The following is an 18,287-nucleotide window of genomic DNA, read 5'->3' as shown; positions in this document are numbered from 1 at the left end:
AAAGTGGTTCTCTCTTAGCAGGCGTTCAGCCAGAGGACTCTATCTGTTTTTTTTTTTAAAGCCACCTGAGTGAGAGGGCAAGTCAGCTACACCACAACAGCCCCAGTGGCTTTATTGATAAGACACTGGCCTCCTAAGCCAGGGATTGTGAGTTCGAGTCCCATCTGGGGTGACTTACAGCAGAGTGGCGCAGCTGAAGCGTGCTGGGCCCATAACCCAGAGGTCGATGGATCGAAACCATCCTCTGCTAACAGATTATAACTTTTATACATGCCTAAGACCCCCAAAAGGGTAAGTATCCACAGTGTGAGAGTGTATTCCCAAAAGTGGTTCTCTCTTAGCAGGCGTTCATCCAGAGGACTCTATCTGTTTTTTTTTTTAAAGCTACCTGAGTGAGAGGACAAGTCAGCTACTCCACATCAGCCCCAGTGGCCTAATGGATAAGACACTGGCCTTCTAATCCAGGGATTGTGGGTTCGAGTCCCATCTGGGGTGATTTACAGCAGAGTGGTGCAGCGGAAGCGTGCTGGGCCCAAAACCCAGAGGTCGATGGATCGAAACCATCCTCTGCCAAGAGGGTTTTAACTTTTATTCATGCCTGAGACCCCCAAAAGGGGCAGTATTCACAGTGTGGGAGTGTATACCCAAAAGTGGTTCTCTCTTAGCAGGCGTTCAGCCAGTGGACTCTATCTGTTTTTTTTTTTAAAGCCACCTGAGTGAGAGGGCAAGTCAGTGCTGTTGAACTGGCTTCTGAAACCATTGGTCAGTTTGCTGTTGAACTGGCTTCTGAAGCCACTGGTCAGTTTGCTGTTGAACTGGCATTTGCTGTTGAACTAGCTTCTGAAACCGCTGGTCAGTTTGCTGTTGAACTGGCTTCTGAAGCCGCTGGTCAGTCTGCTGTTGAACTGGCTTCTGAAGCCGCTGGTCAGTCTGCTGTTGAACTGGCTTAAGCCGCTGGTCAGTCTGCTGTTGAACTGGCTTCTGAAGCCGCTGGTCAGTCTGCTGTTGAACTGGCTTCTGAAGCCGCTGGTCAGTCTGCTGTTGAACTGGCTTCTGAAGCCGCTGGTCAGTCTGCTGTTGAACTGGCTTCTGAAGCCGCTGGTCAGTCTGCTGTTGAACTGGCTTCTGAAGCCGCTGGTCAGTCTGCTGTTGAACTGGCTTCTGAAGCCGCTGGTCAGTCTGCTGTTGAACTGGCATTTGCTGTTGAACTAGCTTCTGAAACCGCTGGTCAGTTTGCTGTTGAACTAGCTTCTGAAACCGCTGGCCAGTCTGCTGTTGAACGGGCGTTTGCTGTTGAACTGGCTTCTGAAACCACTGGCCAGTCTGCTGTTGAACGGGCGTTTGCTGTTGAACTAGCTTCTGAAACCGCTGGTCAGTCTCCTGTTGAACTGGCTTCGAAACCATTGGTCAGTTTGCTGTTGAACTGGCTTCTGAAACCACTGGTCAGTTTGCTGTTGAACTGGCATTTGCTGTTGAACTGGCTTCTGAAACCGCTGGTCAGTCTGCTGTTGAACTGGCTTCAGCCACTGGTCAGTCTGCTGTTGAACTGGCTTCGAAGCCACTGGTCAGTCTGCTGTTGAACTGGCTTCGAAGCCACTGGTCAGTTTGCTGTTTAACTGGCATTTGCTGTTGAACTAGCTTCTGAAACCGCTGGTCAGTCTCCTGTTGAACTGGCTTCTGAAACCACTGGTCAGTCTGCTGTTGAACTGGCTTCTGAAACCACTGGTCAGTCTGCTGTTGAACTGGCGTTTGCTGTTGAACTGGCTTCTGAAACCACTGGTCAGTCTGCTGTTGAACTGGCGTTTGCTGTTGAACTGGCTTCTGAAACCACTGGTCAGTCTGCTGTTGAACTGGCGTTTGCTGTTGAACTGGCTTCTGAAACCGCTGGTCAGTTTGCTGTTGAACTGGCATTTGCTGTTGAACAGGCTTCTGAAACCACTGGTCAGTTTGCTGTTGAATTGGCTTCTGAAACTGCTGGTCAGTCTGCTGTTGAACTGGCTTCTGAAACCACTGGTCAGTTTGCTGTTGAACTGGCGTTTGCTGATGAACTAGCTTCTGAAACCGCTGGTCAGTCTGCTGTGTAACTGGCGTTTGCTGTTGAACTAGCTTCTGAAACCGCTGGTCAGTCTGCTGTTGAACTGGCTTCTGAAACAACTGGTCAGTTTGCTTTTGAACTGGCATTTGCTGTTGAACTAGCTTCTGAAACCGCTGGTCAGTCTGCTGTTGAACTGGCTTCTGAAACCACTGGTCAGTTTGCTGTTGAACTGGCTTCTGAAACTGCTGGTCAGTCTGCTGGAACATCAGAGCTTGAGTGTTCTGGGGCAGATCATTCCGCTGAGGAACAGCATGACACAAAGCACAAACTGCCAAAATCTGACACAAAGCACAAACTGCCAAAATCTGACCCAAACCCCAACTTCCAGCCATTGTTCAATAGCTAGTCACAAAGTGGAGACTGCCCTTTGGTCTTTTGTACTCTACAGATTTCAGCTAATTAATGATAGCTCCTCCTCTTCATTAACTGTAATGATTCGCCAGACTTGCACAAGTGGGAGTTTATGTATCATTGGTTCTCAAAGTTCAAGTCTTCTTTCTTATTTTGAACATGGATATAGATACAAACTTAAGCTGAATTCAGGAAATCTTACTAACTTTACCATTTCTGTTATAATTATTTATGGAAGAACTAGTATGGTAGCATGCACTCGATTCAGCCTTGGTCTTATCCTTTGTACTACACTGGTTGAATAGAATTGGTACTTTAACAGTGGGGAATGAAACTGGGGAATGAAATACACTATACAATTAAAAGAACTTGACTTCACTTTCAAAAGCACTGAACTTTTGAAACTTTGGAGCTAAACTCTGCAGGACTCTGGCCCACCAGGAACAAGTTTGGTGACCCCTGATCTAGGATTTGGCTTTGTTTATGTGCAGACCGATCGTTGTGTATGACATCGATTCCTTATGTTTTCGAAACTCTCGTGGTACTTTTAATCAAAGCAATATAGAAATCCTGCCCAGGACACGGGTTGGAAACAAATGCAACAGGTAAATTCTTCAACTGAAACATTCTGTGCACCAGCTTTCTTTTCAAAACCAGTTTGGAAATTCTTGAATTAAAAGTTACTACTATAATCTAAATATTTTATGTGTAAGGTTCCACCCGCCAGCCCAAACAGTGGAATCCAGCGGCCTGCTCGTAGGTTTAATGCATGTTCGGTCTTTTACTTGCGCCTCTGAATTTATCTGGATTTAGTTTCAATTTTAGTCTAGCTCCGCATTCAATCTGACTCCAATTTCAAGTGATCATTAAATTTAGGCAATATTCTTAATTAAACACTGATCACAGATATCGATTGTATATTAATTTATATATTTGATTATTCTGGAAATCCCATACTTTCAAATCTTCGTTCATTAGGGACCAGGTCTCGCACAGGATTTACACTTTGGCCGATTTTAGTGAATCCACGGACACAAACTCGTCAGTTCTGCATACTCATAACAAAAAGTGTATTTTTTCCTATAACCACGAGAGCTACACCGTGTTAAGCCAGTGACAGACAGAAATCCAAAGTCCCTCACGGCGTTCCCCATGGTTCATCCATTGGTGTGCAAGGAGTGAATTTATTTCCTTATAAAATTAATTCTGAGGCCAAAACTCAGGAACTCTCGCAAAGACAGATGCCATGCAATAAAACCATAAAACTAATCTGGAGAAGAGATCTCCAAAGAGAACAAACAACACCACCCTGACCAAACTTATCTCCTTGATCATTTACCACCCCCTTCTCCCCCCTGCCCTCTCTGCCTCTCCTCCCTCTCTCTTCTTCCCCAAAAAGCAAGGATATCCACATGCCCTATGTGTTAGACTGTATCTTGTGAATATACTGTTTTTCCCCTTCATGTTTGGTATCATTTTAAAGGTCTCTGTGTGATTGGTAAATTGGTCTAAATTTTACAGTAGTCACCTATATTATGAAGTGAATTCTGTACTTCTGTTGTGGGTGGTCTCCTTTCAAAATCTGATAAACATTGCTCTACACCAGGAGCCCGTTTCAGAAAGGAGGTTAAGTGAAAACTCTGAGTATGTTATCCCTGAAATGAGGGAATCTCTGGGTTTTCTGTTTCAAAATGGGAGGTTTGTCAAACCCGAGAAAGCAGGGTAAGTCAACGTGGTAACTTACTCTGTGAACCTAACCTGGTCGGAGCAGGTTTTCTTGATAAACCCAAGTTTCTTTCCGTCTCCTCCCCTTTTTATAGTGTTAGGAAGTTTAAATACCTTATTCATTCATTCACGCTGCAAAATTGCTTTTCTTACTGAGTATTTTGTCTTATTTCAAGTACAAATATCTAAAAATTCTTTATATGGATTCTATATATGAAAAATGGTCTATATTTAGTCTTGTTTCCTGGGGGATTTTCCTTTTAAGTGCATATTACATAAAACAAGTAAAATTGTCCGCCATAGGGTAAGAAAAATAATCTTAAAGCAAACGGAAAGAAGAATATTTTTAATTGCTTACCCCATTGGAAGATAATTTGCAAAATTACAAAAAATATGCACTTTAAAACATCGGACAGCAGAACACATTATAAGTCCGCTGGATGCATTTTAAGGAAAGTGTGCATCCCTCTCACACTCATTCTGAGAATTTTTCCCCTGGGTACAACCAAAAAGAGGAGTTTCCACAGGACTGTATGTCAGTGGTGTAAAAACCGGTTTAAATTAGGCTAATCTGATAAATGACGTTCACTTAACATCTTTCTGTGACGTCTGGAAGTAACCCAATAATCAGAATTTCCAGTGTGGTTGGATGCATTGATGACAAGCATATCTCCACCATCTCACCTTCTGAAAATGAAACTGATTACTGTATGGAATGGAAGGATGCCGTAGTAATAAAATGTAACCATCACCACAGCTGTTAAATAATTTCAGAAATCATTTTTCCAGTAGATTAATTTGTAGTGGTATTTCCGCAAATTTGCGTTCAGGACAGATCATACCAAAGCACCAATGGATGAACACCATGAAGGAGACTTTGGATTTCTGACTGTCACTGGCTTAACACGGTTTAGCTCTCGTGGTTATAGGAAAATAGGGTTTCACTTTATTTCGATGGTCCCTTTAACACATTCTATTGACTAGAAGTAATGTTGCACCTACATTTCTACTAACTCTCATTAGAGTGGTAGTAGTGTATTAGTTGACTGGTAGGGTTAGGGTTAGATTAAGTTGGCACGTTCTTGCAAAGTTACTTATAGTCAATAGAATATCTGTTGGGAGACCAACACAATAAGGAGTTAGTAGATATGAAGCAGACAGTCTACTAATACTCTTATGAGAGTTTGCTGACATGTAGTTGCAACATTACTTAGTGTCAACAGAATGTTCAAAAGGGACCATCAAAATAAAGTGTTACCAAAAATAGTATATAGGAAAGTATGCAGGCGCAGTTATAACCACTCTGCACCCTCTGAATAAGTTCAGAACTGACGAGTTTGTGTCCGTGGATTCACTATCGGTCGAAGTGTAATTCCTGTGCGATACCTGGTCCCTAATGAACGAAGAATTTAAAGTATGGGATTTCCAGAATAATCAAATATCTAAATTAATATACAATCGATGTCTGTGATCAGTTTTTAATTATAAATATTGTCTAAATTTAATGATCACTTGGAATTGAAGTCAGATTGAACACGGAGCTAGACTAAAATGACAGAAGTACAGAGTTAACTTAAGTTTTCAATATTTCTCATAATACAAGGGGCTACTGTGAAATTCAGACCAATTTACCCATCACACAGAGACCTTTAAAATGATACCAACCATGAAAGGAAAACAACATTCACAAGATATAACACTTGTGGCATATGGATATTCTTGCTTTTGGGGAAGAAGAGCGAGGGAGGAGAGTCAGAGGCAGGGGGTCGTAAAAGAGCAAGGAGAGAAGTTTGGTCAGGGTGGTGTTGTTTGCCTTCTTTGGAGATCGGTTTTATTGGTCATGATCAATGTTCCCTCGAAATTTTTCTTCTTGCTGAGCAAAACTTTTCTTTATTGGGCGGAGATTTCAGACACCTGAGCAAAAATACTCTTTATACCAGACCTGTACAGCGCACACAAAAACGTGTGTAAATTTTAACTTTAATTTGCCATTTATATTTGATTTGACCCTTGATGTAACTAAATGTACATTTTAGGTTACCTGAGAAAACATTTTTACAGTATAATACAATGTCGTTCAAAAGTTTGGAATCAGTAAAGTTCTTTAATATGCTTTAAAGTGTTATTTATTCCTGTGAAGTAAAGCTGTAACTTCTGCTGGCGAAGTGCACGGCTTAGAGGAACATTGGTCATGACTGACCATCACTGCACACCAGCCAGGAAGCAGGAATGGTGTTAACACTGGCCAGAGAAATCCGTATAGCACTCGGTCATAGCCTTTAATTTCATAAGGCATTTTGACGATTTGAGTGGTGGGTCCTAGGTCTGCCATTGGAGCTTAACAAGCAGTTGGCCAAATTAAGTTTTGTAGATGCTCAGCTTTAGCAAGATGTCACTTTGTTGGTGAGAATGGGAGACCTTACTAAAGCAAACGGAGCACCAGTTTAGTAGAGGGTCCCTTTAAACCAGACTATAAACAGTGTTTGAGACTCAGCTAACAAAAGCCAGAGAAACAAGAATCTTGAAGTTACATGCAGTTTATTAAAATCACTGAATTCACATGACCAGAGTAACTTCTCCACTAGAAACCACCGTCTGTCCACTCGAGATGGTCTTGGCATGAGTGTCTCTCCCTGCAGGAGAAGTTGGTAAAAGCGTGAGGGGCATTTCAAAAACACTCGTTTCATCAAGTTAAGTTACAGCAAGTACTCACTCTTCCTGGTGCAGCTTTGCTCACAGGAGCCAGAAGAGGGATGACACACCTCTGTACTGCAGTGGATGAAGATCTGAGAGGGGAAAAGAGTTAAGCCATAGAATCCATTTAAGAATTAAGTGTAATATTAAGGGTTCAGGAAGAGCTAGAGAGCATACGGTTTCCTGCAGAGGAGCTGGATCTACAAATGTGAACATCTTCACAACAAAGCGCTTGTAGTGGGTTGGGAACTGAAGACCAGATGAGCCAGTCACTGGAACCAGTGTGGTCAGATAACGGTCATCCTGGTAAGGGCATCTGAAAGGGAAAGAGGTTAGAAAGTGTCTCCCAGCAGACTAACTGGATAAAGATTGGCATTACACTCACCCATCGATCAGAAGGTCCCACTGGGGGAGACTGAGTGGACTGGGGGTTGAAGTCGCCCAACAATGTCCCAGTATCAGGAAAATGTTGGGGTCAGTCCTCTCCATAATGCGCACCTCAACATACACAGGCTCTCGCAGGACTTTTGTGACAGGATAATCAGCATCACTGTAGTAGGACGTGTAGGCCTCATCCCCTGAGGAACACTGGGGTTTAAGCGGACTCAAGTTTGAAAGGCTTTAGGAAGACACAGGACAAGACCTTACCTTCAGCACAGCCTTTGGTGACACATTGGCCATTGGCCAGTCTGAGCTCCACCCTGAGAGGTCCAGGAGCAGCTACTGGTGGAGGTGGAGGAACAGAGTTGACCTCCACAACCAGAGCTTCAACAGAAGTTCCAGAGTACCTACACTGGAAGAGAAGCCTGGACAACAGACGGTGAGCTTGTAGCATTTATCAGAGATTAAAATTCACTCCAAGTCATAGATCACTTACTCAAAGTGACTGTCCCTTGTGATGGCACCGACGGTCCAATCCCTACTTCATATGAGGAGGTCATGCTGTTCTCATACACCACATATCCACTATCCTCCTGTGAATAGGAACAGTGTTAGCATCCAGTCCATCATAAGCAAAGCAGAATAACACCAGAAGCAGCTGCTCACCATCATGCTCGTGCCACATGCGGTCACAGGGAACTGGTATATAGCAAAAGAAGGTGTGGACTCCACAGGACCGCAAGGTGGGTCGTTTCCACCCAGTAGACGAACCGAATCCAGACTCAGTCGAGGCAGAGTAACGTCTCTAGACACCACTACCACAAACTGACCATCTCTAATACACTGGACAGTCACTGGAACAAGGGTACAAGAGAAGGTTAATTCTGAGAATCTGTTTAACATCAACCGAATAAGACCGAGAACACTTACCTGCTCTCCCATAGTAACACTGCTGTCCATTAAAGCAGCAGTTCATTGCGTCACACTCAGCACCACTGATCCCAGGTTGTCCGCATTGGATTTGCTCATAATCAGCTACAACACATTTATCAAGGGGCTCTGCCTGCGCCACTGGCTTCTGAAGCTGAAACTGCGGAGGAAACCGCTGGTCAGTTTGCTGTTGAACTGGCTTCTGAAGCCACTGGTCAGTCTGCTGTTGAACTGGCTTCTGAAACCACTGGTCAGTCTGCTGTTGAACTGGCTTCTGAAACCACTGGTCAGTCTGCTGTTGAACTGGCATTTGCTGTTGAACTGGCTTCTGAAACCGCTGGTCAGTTTGCTGTTGAACTGGCGTTTGCTGTTGAACTAGCTTCTGAAACCGCTGGTCAGTCTGCTGTTGAACTGGCTTCTGAAACCACTGGTCAGTCTGCTGTTGAACTGGCTTCTGAAACCACTGGTCAGTCTGCTGTTGAACTGGCATTTGCTGTTGAACTAGCTTCTGAAACCGCTGGTCAGTCTGCTGTTGAACTGGCATTTGCTGTTGAACTAGCTTCTGAAACCGCTGGTCAGTTTGCTGTTGAACTGGCGTTTGCTGTTGAACTAGCTTCTGAAACCGCTGGTCAGTTTGCTGTTGAACTGGCTTCTGAAGCCACTGGTCAGTTTGCTGTTGAACTGGCATTTGCTGTTGAACTAGCTTCTGAAACCGCTGGTCAGTTTGCTGTTGAACTGGCTTCTGAAGCCGCTGGTCAGTCTGCTGTTGAACTGGCTTCTGAAGCCGCTGGTCAGTCTGCTGTTGAACTGGCTTCTGAAGCCGCTGGTCAGTCTGCTGTTGAACTGGCATTTGCTGTTGAACTAGCTTCTGAAACCGCTGGTCAGTTTGCTGTTGAACTGGCATTTGCTGTTGAACTAGCTTCTGAAACCGCTGGCCAGTCTGCTGTTGAGCAGGCGTTTGCTGTTGAACTAGCTTCTGAAACCGCTGGTCAGTTTGCTGTTGAACTGGCGTTTGCTGATGAACTAGCTTCTGAAACCGCTGGTCAGTTTGCTGTTGAACTGGCTTCTGAAGCCGCTGGTCAGTCTGCTGTTGAACTGGCTTCTGAAGCCGCTGGTCAGTCTGCTGTTGAACTGGCATTTGCTGTTGAACTAGCTTCTGAAACCGCTGGTCAGTTTGCTGTTGAACTGGCATTTGCTGTTGAACTAGCTTCTGAAACCACTGGCCAGTCTGCTGTTGAACGGGCGTTTGCTGTTGAACTAGCTTCTGAAACCGCTGGTCAGTTTGCTGTTGAACTGGCGTTTGCTGATGAACTAGCTTCTGAAACCGCTGGTCAGTTTGCTGTTGAACTGGCTTCTGAAACCACTGGTCAGTCTGCTGTTGAACTGGCATTTGCTGTTGAACTGGCTTCTGAAACCGCTGGTCAGTCTGCTGTTGAACTGGCTTCTGAAACCACTGGTCAGTCTGCTGTTGAACTGGCTTCTGAAACCACTGGTCAGTTTGCTGTTGAACTGGCGTTTGCTGTTGAACTAGCTTCTGAAACCGCTGGTCAGTCTGCTGGAACATCAGAGCTTGAGTGTTCTGGGGCAGATCATTCCGCTGAGGAACAGCATGACACAAAGCACAAACTGCCAAAATCTGACCCAAACCCCAACTTCCAGCCATTGTTCAATAGCTAGTCACAAAGTGGAGAGACTGTCCTTTGGTCTTTTGTACTCTACAGATTTCAGCTAATTAATGATAGCTCCTCCTCTTCATTAACTGTAATGATTCGCCAGACTTGCACAAGTGGGAGTTTATATATCATTGGTTCTCAAAGTTCAAGTTTTCGTTCTTATTTTGAACATGGATATAGATACAAACTTAAGCTGAATTCAGGAAATCTTACTAACTTTACCATTTCTGTCATATAATTATTTATGGAAGAACTAGTATGGTAGCATGCACTCGATTCAGCCTTGGTCTTATCCTTTGTACTACACTGGTTGAATACAATTGGTACTTTAACAGTGGGGAATGAAACTGGGGAATGAAATACACTATACAATTAAAAGAACTTGACTTCACTTTCAAAAGCACTGAACTTTTGAAACTTTGGAGCTAAACTCTGCAGGACTCTGGCCCACCAGGAACCAGTTTGGTGACCCCTGATCTAGGATTTGGCTTTGTTTGCGTGTGCAGACCGATCGTTGTGTATGACATCGATTCCTTATGTTTTCGAAACTCTCTCGTGGTACTTTTAATCCAAGCAATATAGAAATCCTGCCCAGGACACGTCTGGGAAAAATGGTTGGAAACAAATGCAACAGGTAAATTCTTCAACTGAAACATTCTGTGCACCAGCTTTGATTGCTTTTGGGGGTCTTTGTCCTAGCTTTTAAAACCAGTTTGGAAATTCTTGAATTAAAAGTAAACAGTTGTTACTGTAATAAAATTTACATTCAGTAGTGCAAATAAGGCCGATGTGAGGTAGGAGAGAAGAGTTAATAATATATGAGGAAGTGGATCAACGGGGGTTAGGGTTCAGTAAAGAGACAGCTCTGGGGAAGAAACTGTTCTTTAATCTGCTGGTCCTGGTCCGGAGGCACCTGAAACGTGCCAGGAGAGAAAACAGTCTGTGGGCTGGGTGAGAGGATTCCTTAAGGATGCTGTGAGCTCAATGCAGACAGCGTTTCCTCTGGATGTGTTCGATGGCAGGTAGTGGAGTCCCTGTGATGCGCTGGGCAGTTTTCACCACCCGCTGCAGTGCCTTGCGCTCCACAACAGAGCAGCTCCCATACCATACTGTGACACAGTTGGTCAGGATGCTTTCTATTGCGCAGCGATAGAAGTTCACCAGGATAGCTGAGGAGAGCTGATTCTTCCTCAGTGTCCTCAGAAAGAAGAGGCGCTGGTGAGCCTTCTTGACCAGGCTGGAGGTGTTGGTTTTCCACGACATGTCCGCCGAGATGTGGATCCCCAGGAACTTGAAACTGGAGACACGCTCAACAGCCATTCCATTGATGTGGATGGTGTCGTGTGCCTCTTGACTCCATCCTGAAGTCCACGATGAGCTCCTTCGTTTTGGTGGTGTTGAGGAGCAGGTTATTTTCACTGCACCATGTGGCCAGGTGCTGGATCTCCTCCTATAGGCAGTCTCATCGTTGTTACTGATGAGGCCAATCACCGTGGTGTCGTCTGCAAACTTGACGATGGAATTAGATCCATACACAGGCTTGCAGTCGGAGGTGAAGAGGAGTAGAGAAACGGGCTTAGCACACAGCCCTGTGGTACACCAGTGTTAAGTGTGATGGATGTGGAGCAGGTGAATCCTGATCGAACATTCTGGGGTCTGTTGGTCAGGAAGTCCAAAATCCAGTTGCACATTGAGGTATTGATGCCCAGGTCTCCAAGTTTGGCTATTAACTTGGTTGGGATGACAGTGTTGAATGCTGAGCTGAAGTCAACAAACAGCATACGTGCATAAGTGTTCTTATTGTCCAGGTGAGTGAGCACAGAGTGCAGTGCTATGGAAACTGCATCCTCTGTGCTCCTATTGCTACGGTAGGCAAACTGGTGTGAGTCCAATGTGGATGGTAGAGAGTCTTTTAGGTGTTCCAGGACCAGCCGCTCAAAGCACTTCATGACGATGGGTGTGAGTGCTACAGGGCGGTAGTCATTAGGGCACCTCGGACTAGAGTGTTTTGGCACTGGCACAATGGAAGTGCATTTAAAGCATGTTGGTATGGCTGCTTGGGCAAGAGACAGATTGAAAATGTCTGTAAAAACCCCAGCGAGCTGCTCCGCACATGCCCTGAGAACACGACCAGGGATGTTGTCTGGTCCAGCAGCCTTGTGCGCGCTGATCCGGCTCAGTTCCTTGCAGACATCTGTGGAGGAGAGTATGATTGGTGGGTGGTCAGCTGAGGATTGAGCTTGGTGGCAGTTTCTCTGTTGTCTCTTTCAAAGCGAGCATAAAAGTAATTTAGCTCGTTCAGGAAGTTGACATCAGTGGCTGCGGGGGTGGAGTGGGTGGGTTTGTAGTTACTGATGGCCTGAATGCCCTGCCACATGCGTCGAGGGTCAGAGTTGGAAAAGTGTCCCTCTATCTTTAGCTTGTAGCAGTGCTTGGCCTTTTTGATGCCCCTCTTCAGGTTTGCTCTGGATGTGCTGTAGGCTTGTGCATCTCCTGATCTGAAGGCAGTGTTGCGTGACTTCAACAGGAGTCGCACTTCCTTGTTCATCCAAGGCTTCTGATTTGGATATGTGGTGATCTGTTTCTGGGTTGTAACACTGTCAATGGTGATATTGATATGATCCAATACAGAGGAGGTGTAAGAGTCAATGTCTGTGTGAGCGCCACTGGTGGCTTGAGAAGCAAACATACTCCAGTCTGTGTGTAGAAACCTTTCCTGGAGTGTGGAATCTGCCCCCGCAGGCCACACCTTGATGGTCTTCACTGATGGCTTCACACGGTTGATGAGGGGTGCATATTTGGGGGTGAGGAACAAAGAAAGGTGATCTGACTGTCCCAGGTGGGGGAGGGGTGTCGCAACGTAAGCTCCAGCCATGTTTGTGTAAACATGGTCTAAGGTTTTGTTTCCTCTGGTGTGACAGGAAACATGCTGGTGAAACTTGGGTAGCACTGACTTTAAGTTTGAGTGATTAAAGTCACCTGCAACAATAAAAGCCGCTTCGGGTGATCAGTCTGTTGTTTACTGATGGCTGCGTGAAGTTCTTTCATAGCAAGCTTGGCATCAGCATCCGGGGAATATAGGCTGCAGTTATAATGGTGGAAGTGAACTCCGCGGTAGATAAAGCGGTCTACATTTAACCATGAGAAACTCAAGGTTAGCTGAACAATGACTCCCAACAATAGCAGAGTTTGTGCACCAAGCTTGGGGTGGTTTGTCAAACCCGAGAAAGCAGGGTAAGTCAACGTGGTAACTTACTCTGTGAACCTAACCTGGTCGGGAGCAGGTTGTCTTGATAAACCGAAGTTTCTTTCCGTCTCCTCCCCTTTTTATAGTGTTAGGAAGTTTAAATACCTTATTCATTCATTCACGCTGCAAAATTGCTTTTCTTACTGAGTATTTTTGTCTTATTTCAAGTACAAATATCTAAAAATTCTTTATATGGATTCTATATATGAAAAATGGTCTATATTTAGTCTTGTTTCCTGGGGATTTTCCTTTTAAGTGCATATTACATAAAACAAGTAAAATTGTCCGCCATAGGGTAAGAAAAATAATCTTAATGCAAACGGAAAGAAGAATATTTAATTGCTTACCCCATTGGAAGATAATTTGCAAAATAAGAAAAATGCACTTTAAAACATCGGACATGCAGAACACATTATAAGTCCGCTGTATGCAGATTTTAAGGAAAGTGTGCATCCCTCTCACACTCATTCTGAGAATTTTTTCCTGGGTACAAATCCGTCAAAGAGGAGTTTCACAGGACTGTATGTCAGTGGTGTAAAACCGGTTTAAATTAGGCTAATCTGATAAATGACGTTCACTTAACATCTTTCTGTGACGTCTGGAAGTAACCAATAATCAGAATTTCCAGTGTGGTTGGATGCATTGATGACAAGCATATCTCCACCATCTCACCTTCTAAAATGAAACTGATTACTGTATGGAATGGAAGGATGCCAGATGGAGGGGTAGTACGAGCCGTAACCATCACCACAGCTGTTAAATAAAGAAATTATTCAAAATTTTTGGTCATCTTTATTTCCTAATACAAAAGCAAAAGTTATTCTTTTACTTTTGGATTTTAGAAATCTTCAATACTTGACCGTCTCCTCTTCATCTGTCAGTGGCGCTGTTGCAGGTTCTCCCTCTGCCTTCTTGCTGTCGACAAGTCAGTAGTTCATTTTATTAATTAAGAAATGTAACAGGTTGGATTAGAGAATATTTAATTATGTGAAAAGAGTGTTAGACTATGTGGAAAAAGCTGCAGCGCATCGAAATAGACATTGAATGATATTTAATGTCAAATGTTTGTAAGGTAATTTAGCCCACATCCATGAACCTTTCATGCTTAAAACTTTACCGTGATTGAATTGTGTTTTATACTTCATTTTACAACTGCTGCCACATTCTTGTTTCTTTTTCTGTTGTGTTCCTTTTTTTTTTTTTGTGGCCATGGGATGCCATTAAAATGAATATTAGTTCAATAATTTACAGTTTTCACCTCTGATATTATAACAGTTATTAAATTATTGACAGTTATTAAGAATTAAAGTTACGCATTGACGGAAGTACGCGCGCTGACATCTTTTTGGCGGGAGCTGTTGCCATGGTGAATCGTAATTTCGACGCTCCACTGATCATGACTTTTCATAGTCGTGGTGCACGCGCTTAACTCAGAGTCAACCTACTTAGAGTTGAGTAAACTATCTCAGTTCAGCTGTTCTGTGCGAAAACTCAGAGTTTCCCATCTCAGAGTAAGTCAACGCTGAGTTCAAGTTTAAACTCAGAGTTGGTTGAACCTCCTTATTGAAACGGGCCCCTGGACTGAAGCTCAAAGTTACTGCAGAGAACATCACAGAGACCTCGTCAGTATCAGGAATGAGACTGAAAATTTCAAAGTTCAGTCGTTATTACAATATCCTTCCTCTGTTTGGATCGGTCTGTACAGAACCAGAACTTGGTCAGATCAGAGCAACTCTTCATTCACTAACTGGAGGACAGGACGGCCAGATAATGTTGCAGGATCCTGTACTGCGTCTCATTTAGAGTCTCTGGGAAATGGACTGATGAATACGGCTTTTCTACATTTCCTTTTATTTGCTACAGTGGTATGTATATTTCTCAACCTGGACTGTAATCCATTAAATTACATTAACTGAAATGGTACAAGTTGTCTTGTTCTTTTCTACAGCTGCGAGTAGATGTCTTGTTGTTATCAAACTAAAATTTCTAAAAGCTACAATTTTACACTTTTCCCCACAGTTTCATCTTTGACATCATCCCGTGAGTATCACTTTGTGAACGAGTCTAAGACCTGGACTGAAGCTCAGAGATACTGCAGACAGAATTACACTGATCTGGCCACCATTGATAACATGGAGGAAATGAACAGGCTGATTAACACAGTTGATGGGAGTTACAGCGGCTCAGCCTGGACTGGACTGGACTGTATGATGATGTGCTGAAGAACATCTGGAGATGGTCACTGGAAGACAATGATTTCTATCAGGAAGGACAGAGAGATTTCAGAAACTGGCATCATGAGCCAGACAACAGTGGTGGAAAGGAACTTTGTGTTTACATGGATTATAATGGGAAATGGCTTGATAGGCCATGTGACAATTAGTACCAAGGGCGTAGGTTTGTTTCTGACATTGGTGGGGACATAAACCCAACACAAACAGTTGAACATCATTAATTTAAAGTTAAAGACGACTCAGGACGCATGTTCCAAATCTTGCTGCACCACAGAGTGCCACTTACGTAGTTTACCATAAAATCCACATTATATTTGTCCCAAATTATTGTTAATGTTCATAATGACTTTATCCCAGGCTGGAAGATTGTGTATCTTTCCGCACAACGTTTGTCTTTCTGTCTGTATCTAATAAGAGCCATAGGTCGCGCTTTCTCTTTCCATTTGCTCTGTTTTGTCAAACAGCGTACTTCAAACTCATCGATGCAGCTTTGTTAATTCCAGAAGTGGGCTTTTATATCTACTGTTTTAGACTGCGGTCTTGAATTGGGTGCAATCCTGTGAGTTGTTTTAAATGCTGCGCTGCTCTCCTCGTCCGGCACCTTTCAGATGCGTCTGAAATTACAAAAACATATAGTCAAAATTATTGCCAGGGACAGTTTGGTAGTCGCTGGATATTGGTAGGGACACCTCCTTGCGTCCCCCTAATTCTACGCCCCTGGAGCACGGGAACCAAAAACCAAAAGGTCTTTTATGTTTTACAACTGATTTGAAGATTTCTTTGTCTTTGTTATCTGGGTATATAAGGTAAGTGACAAAACACGTGTCTGGTGACCCCTGTTCTAGGGTCTGGTATGCATCTTTTACTCTTAGATTAATCTTTGAGAATTTGATGTTTTGTATTGATATGACTTGACATCTTTGAATTGGCTATGCAATTGGCATAATTAATACATATTTACCTGACTGATAATAAAATGTTATTTTTGACTTATATTCTGAATGATCTCTTCAGAAATCATTTTTCCAGTAGATTAATTTGTAGTGGTATTTCCGCAAATTTGCGTTCAGGACAGATCATACCAAAGCACCAATGGATGAACACCATGAAGGAGACTTTGGATTTCTGACTGTCACTGGCTTAACACGGTTTAGCTCTCGTGGTTATAGGAAAAATAGGGTTTCACTTTATTTCGATGGTCCCTTTAACACATTCTATTGACTAGAAGTAATGTTGCACCTACATTTCTACTAACTCTCATTAGAGTGGTAGTAGTGTATTAGTTGACTGGTAGGGTTAGGGTTAGATTAAGTTGGCACGTTCTTGCAAAGTTACTTATAGTCAATAGAATATCTGTTGGGAGACCAACACAATAAGGAGTTAGTAGATATGAAGCAGACAGTCTACTAATACTCTTATGAGAGTTTGCTGACATGTAGTTGCAACATTACTTAGTGTCAACAGAATGTTCAAAAGGGACCATCAAAATAAAGTGTTACCAAAAATAGTATATAGGAAAGTATGCAGGCGCAGTTATAACCACTCTGCACCCTCTGAATAAGTTCAGAACTGACGAGTTTGTGTCCGTGGATTCACTATCGGTCAAGTGTAATTCCTGTGCGATACCTGGTCCCTAATGAACGAAGAATTTAAAGTATGGGATTTCCAGAATAATCAAATATCTAAATTAATATACAATCGATGTCTGTGATCAGTTTTTAATTATAAATATTGTCTAAATTTAATGATCACTTGGAATTGAAGTCAGATTGAACACGGAGCTAGACTAAAATGACAGAAGTACAGAGTTAACTTAAGTTTTCAATATTTCTCATAATACAAGGGCTACTGTGAAATTCAGACCAATTTACCCATCACACAGAGACCTTTAAAATGATACCAACCATGAAAGGGGAAAAACAACATTCACAAGATATAACACTTGTGGCATATGGATATTCTTGCTTTTGGGGAAGAAGAGCGAGGGAGGAGAGTCAGAGGCAGGGGGTCGTAAAAGAGCAAGGAGAGAAGTTTGGTCAGGGTGGTGTTGTTTGCCTTCTTTGGAGATCGGTTTTATTGGTCATGATCAATGTTCCCTCGAAATTTTTCTTCTTGCTGAGCAAAACTTTTCTTTATTGGGCGGAGATTTCAGACACCTGAGCAAAAATACTCTTTATACCAGACCTGTACAGCGCACACAAAAACGTGTGTAAATTTTAACTTTAATTTGCCATTTATATTTGATTTGACCCTTGATGTAACTAAATGTACATTTTAGGTTACCTGAGAAAACATTTTTACAGTATAATACAATGTCGTTCAAAAGTTTGGAATCAGTAAAGTTCTTTAATATGCTTTAAAGTGTTATTTATTCCTGTGAAGTAAAGCTGTAACTTCTGCGGAAGTGCACGGCTTAGAGGAACATTGGTCATGACTGACCATCACTGCACACCAGCCAGGAAGCAGGAATGGTGTTAACACTGGCCAGAGAAATCCGTATAGCACTCGGTCATAGCCTTTAATTTCATAAGGCATTTTGACGATTTGAGTGGTGGGTCCTAGGTCTGCCATTGGAGCTTAACAAGCAGTTGGCCAAATTAAGTTTTGTAGATGCTCAGCTTTAGCAAGATGTCACTTTGTTGGTGAGAATGGGAGACCTTACTAAAGCAAACGGAGCACCAGTTTAGTAGAGGGTCCCTTTAAACCAGACTATAAACAGTGTTTGAGACTCAGCTAACAAAAGCCAGAGAAACAAGAATCTTGAAGTTACATGCAGTTTATTAAAATCACTGAATTCACATGACCAGAGTAACTTCTCCACTAGAAACCACCGTCTGTCCACTCGAGATGGTCTTGGCATGAGTGTCTCTCCCTGCAGGAGAAGTTGGTAAAAGCGTGAGGGGCATTTCAAAAACACTCGTTTCATCAAGTTAAGTTACAGCAAGTACTCACTCTTC

At 43.1% G+C, this 18,287-nt stretch overlaps 2 protein-coding genes and 1 pseudogene across 2 annotated transcripts; all 3 read right to left on the bottom strand.

Moving 5' to 3' along the window:
* Positions 1-729: 729 nt before the first annotated feature.
* On the bottom strand, positions 730-1,466 carry LOC131526633 (putative mediator of RNA polymerase II transcription subunit 12). Its single transcript, XM_058754980.1, has one exon. It carries the CDS (start codon positions 1,402-1,404, stop codon positions 730-732), a length of 675 nt encoding a protein of 224 aa, XP_058610963.1. The 5' UTR covers positions 1,405-1,466.
* Positions 1,408-2,429, bottom strand: LOC131526632 (putative mediator of RNA polymerase II transcription subunit 12). The gene is made up of 2 exons (XM_058754978.1): positions 1,601-2,429; positions 1,408-1,423 (listed from the first exon to the last, which is right to left on the bottom strand). The coding sequence occupies exons 1-2, from the start codon at positions 2,425-2,427 to the stop codon at positions 1,408-1,410; spliced, it is 843 nt and encodes a 280-aa protein (XP_058610961.1). The 5' UTR covers positions 2,428-2,429.
* Positions 2,430-6,889: 4,460 nt separating this feature from the next.
* Positions 6,890-9,865, bottom strand: LOC131527550 (interaptin-like; annotated as a pseudogene).
* Between the last annotated feature and the right edge of the window lie 8,422 nt (positions 9,866-18,287).

Source organism: Onychostoma macrolepis, chromosome 20 (genome assembly GCF_012432095.1).
Source record: "Onychostoma macrolepis isolate SWU-2019 chromosome 20, ASM1243209v1, whole genome shotgun sequence".
Taxonomy (NCBI): domain Eukaryota; kingdom Metazoa; phylum Chordata; class Actinopteri; order Cypriniformes; family Cyprinidae; genus Onychostoma; species Onychostoma macrolepis.
The sequence above is the reverse complement of the archived record's forward strand: the minus strand, read 5'-3'. Positions and strand labels throughout refer to the sequence as shown.

What these genes read in the sequence shown, in the direction of transcription:
- LOC131526633 (XM_058754980.1), bottom strand. Translation starts at nt 1,404, where the DNA reads ATGGTTTCGAAGCCAGTTCAACAGGAGACTGACCAGCGGTTTCAGAAG.
- LOC131526632 (XM_058754978.1), bottom strand. Translation starts at nt 2,427, where the DNA reads ATGGCTGGAAGTTGGGGTTTGGGTCAGATTTTGGCAGTTTGTGCTTTG.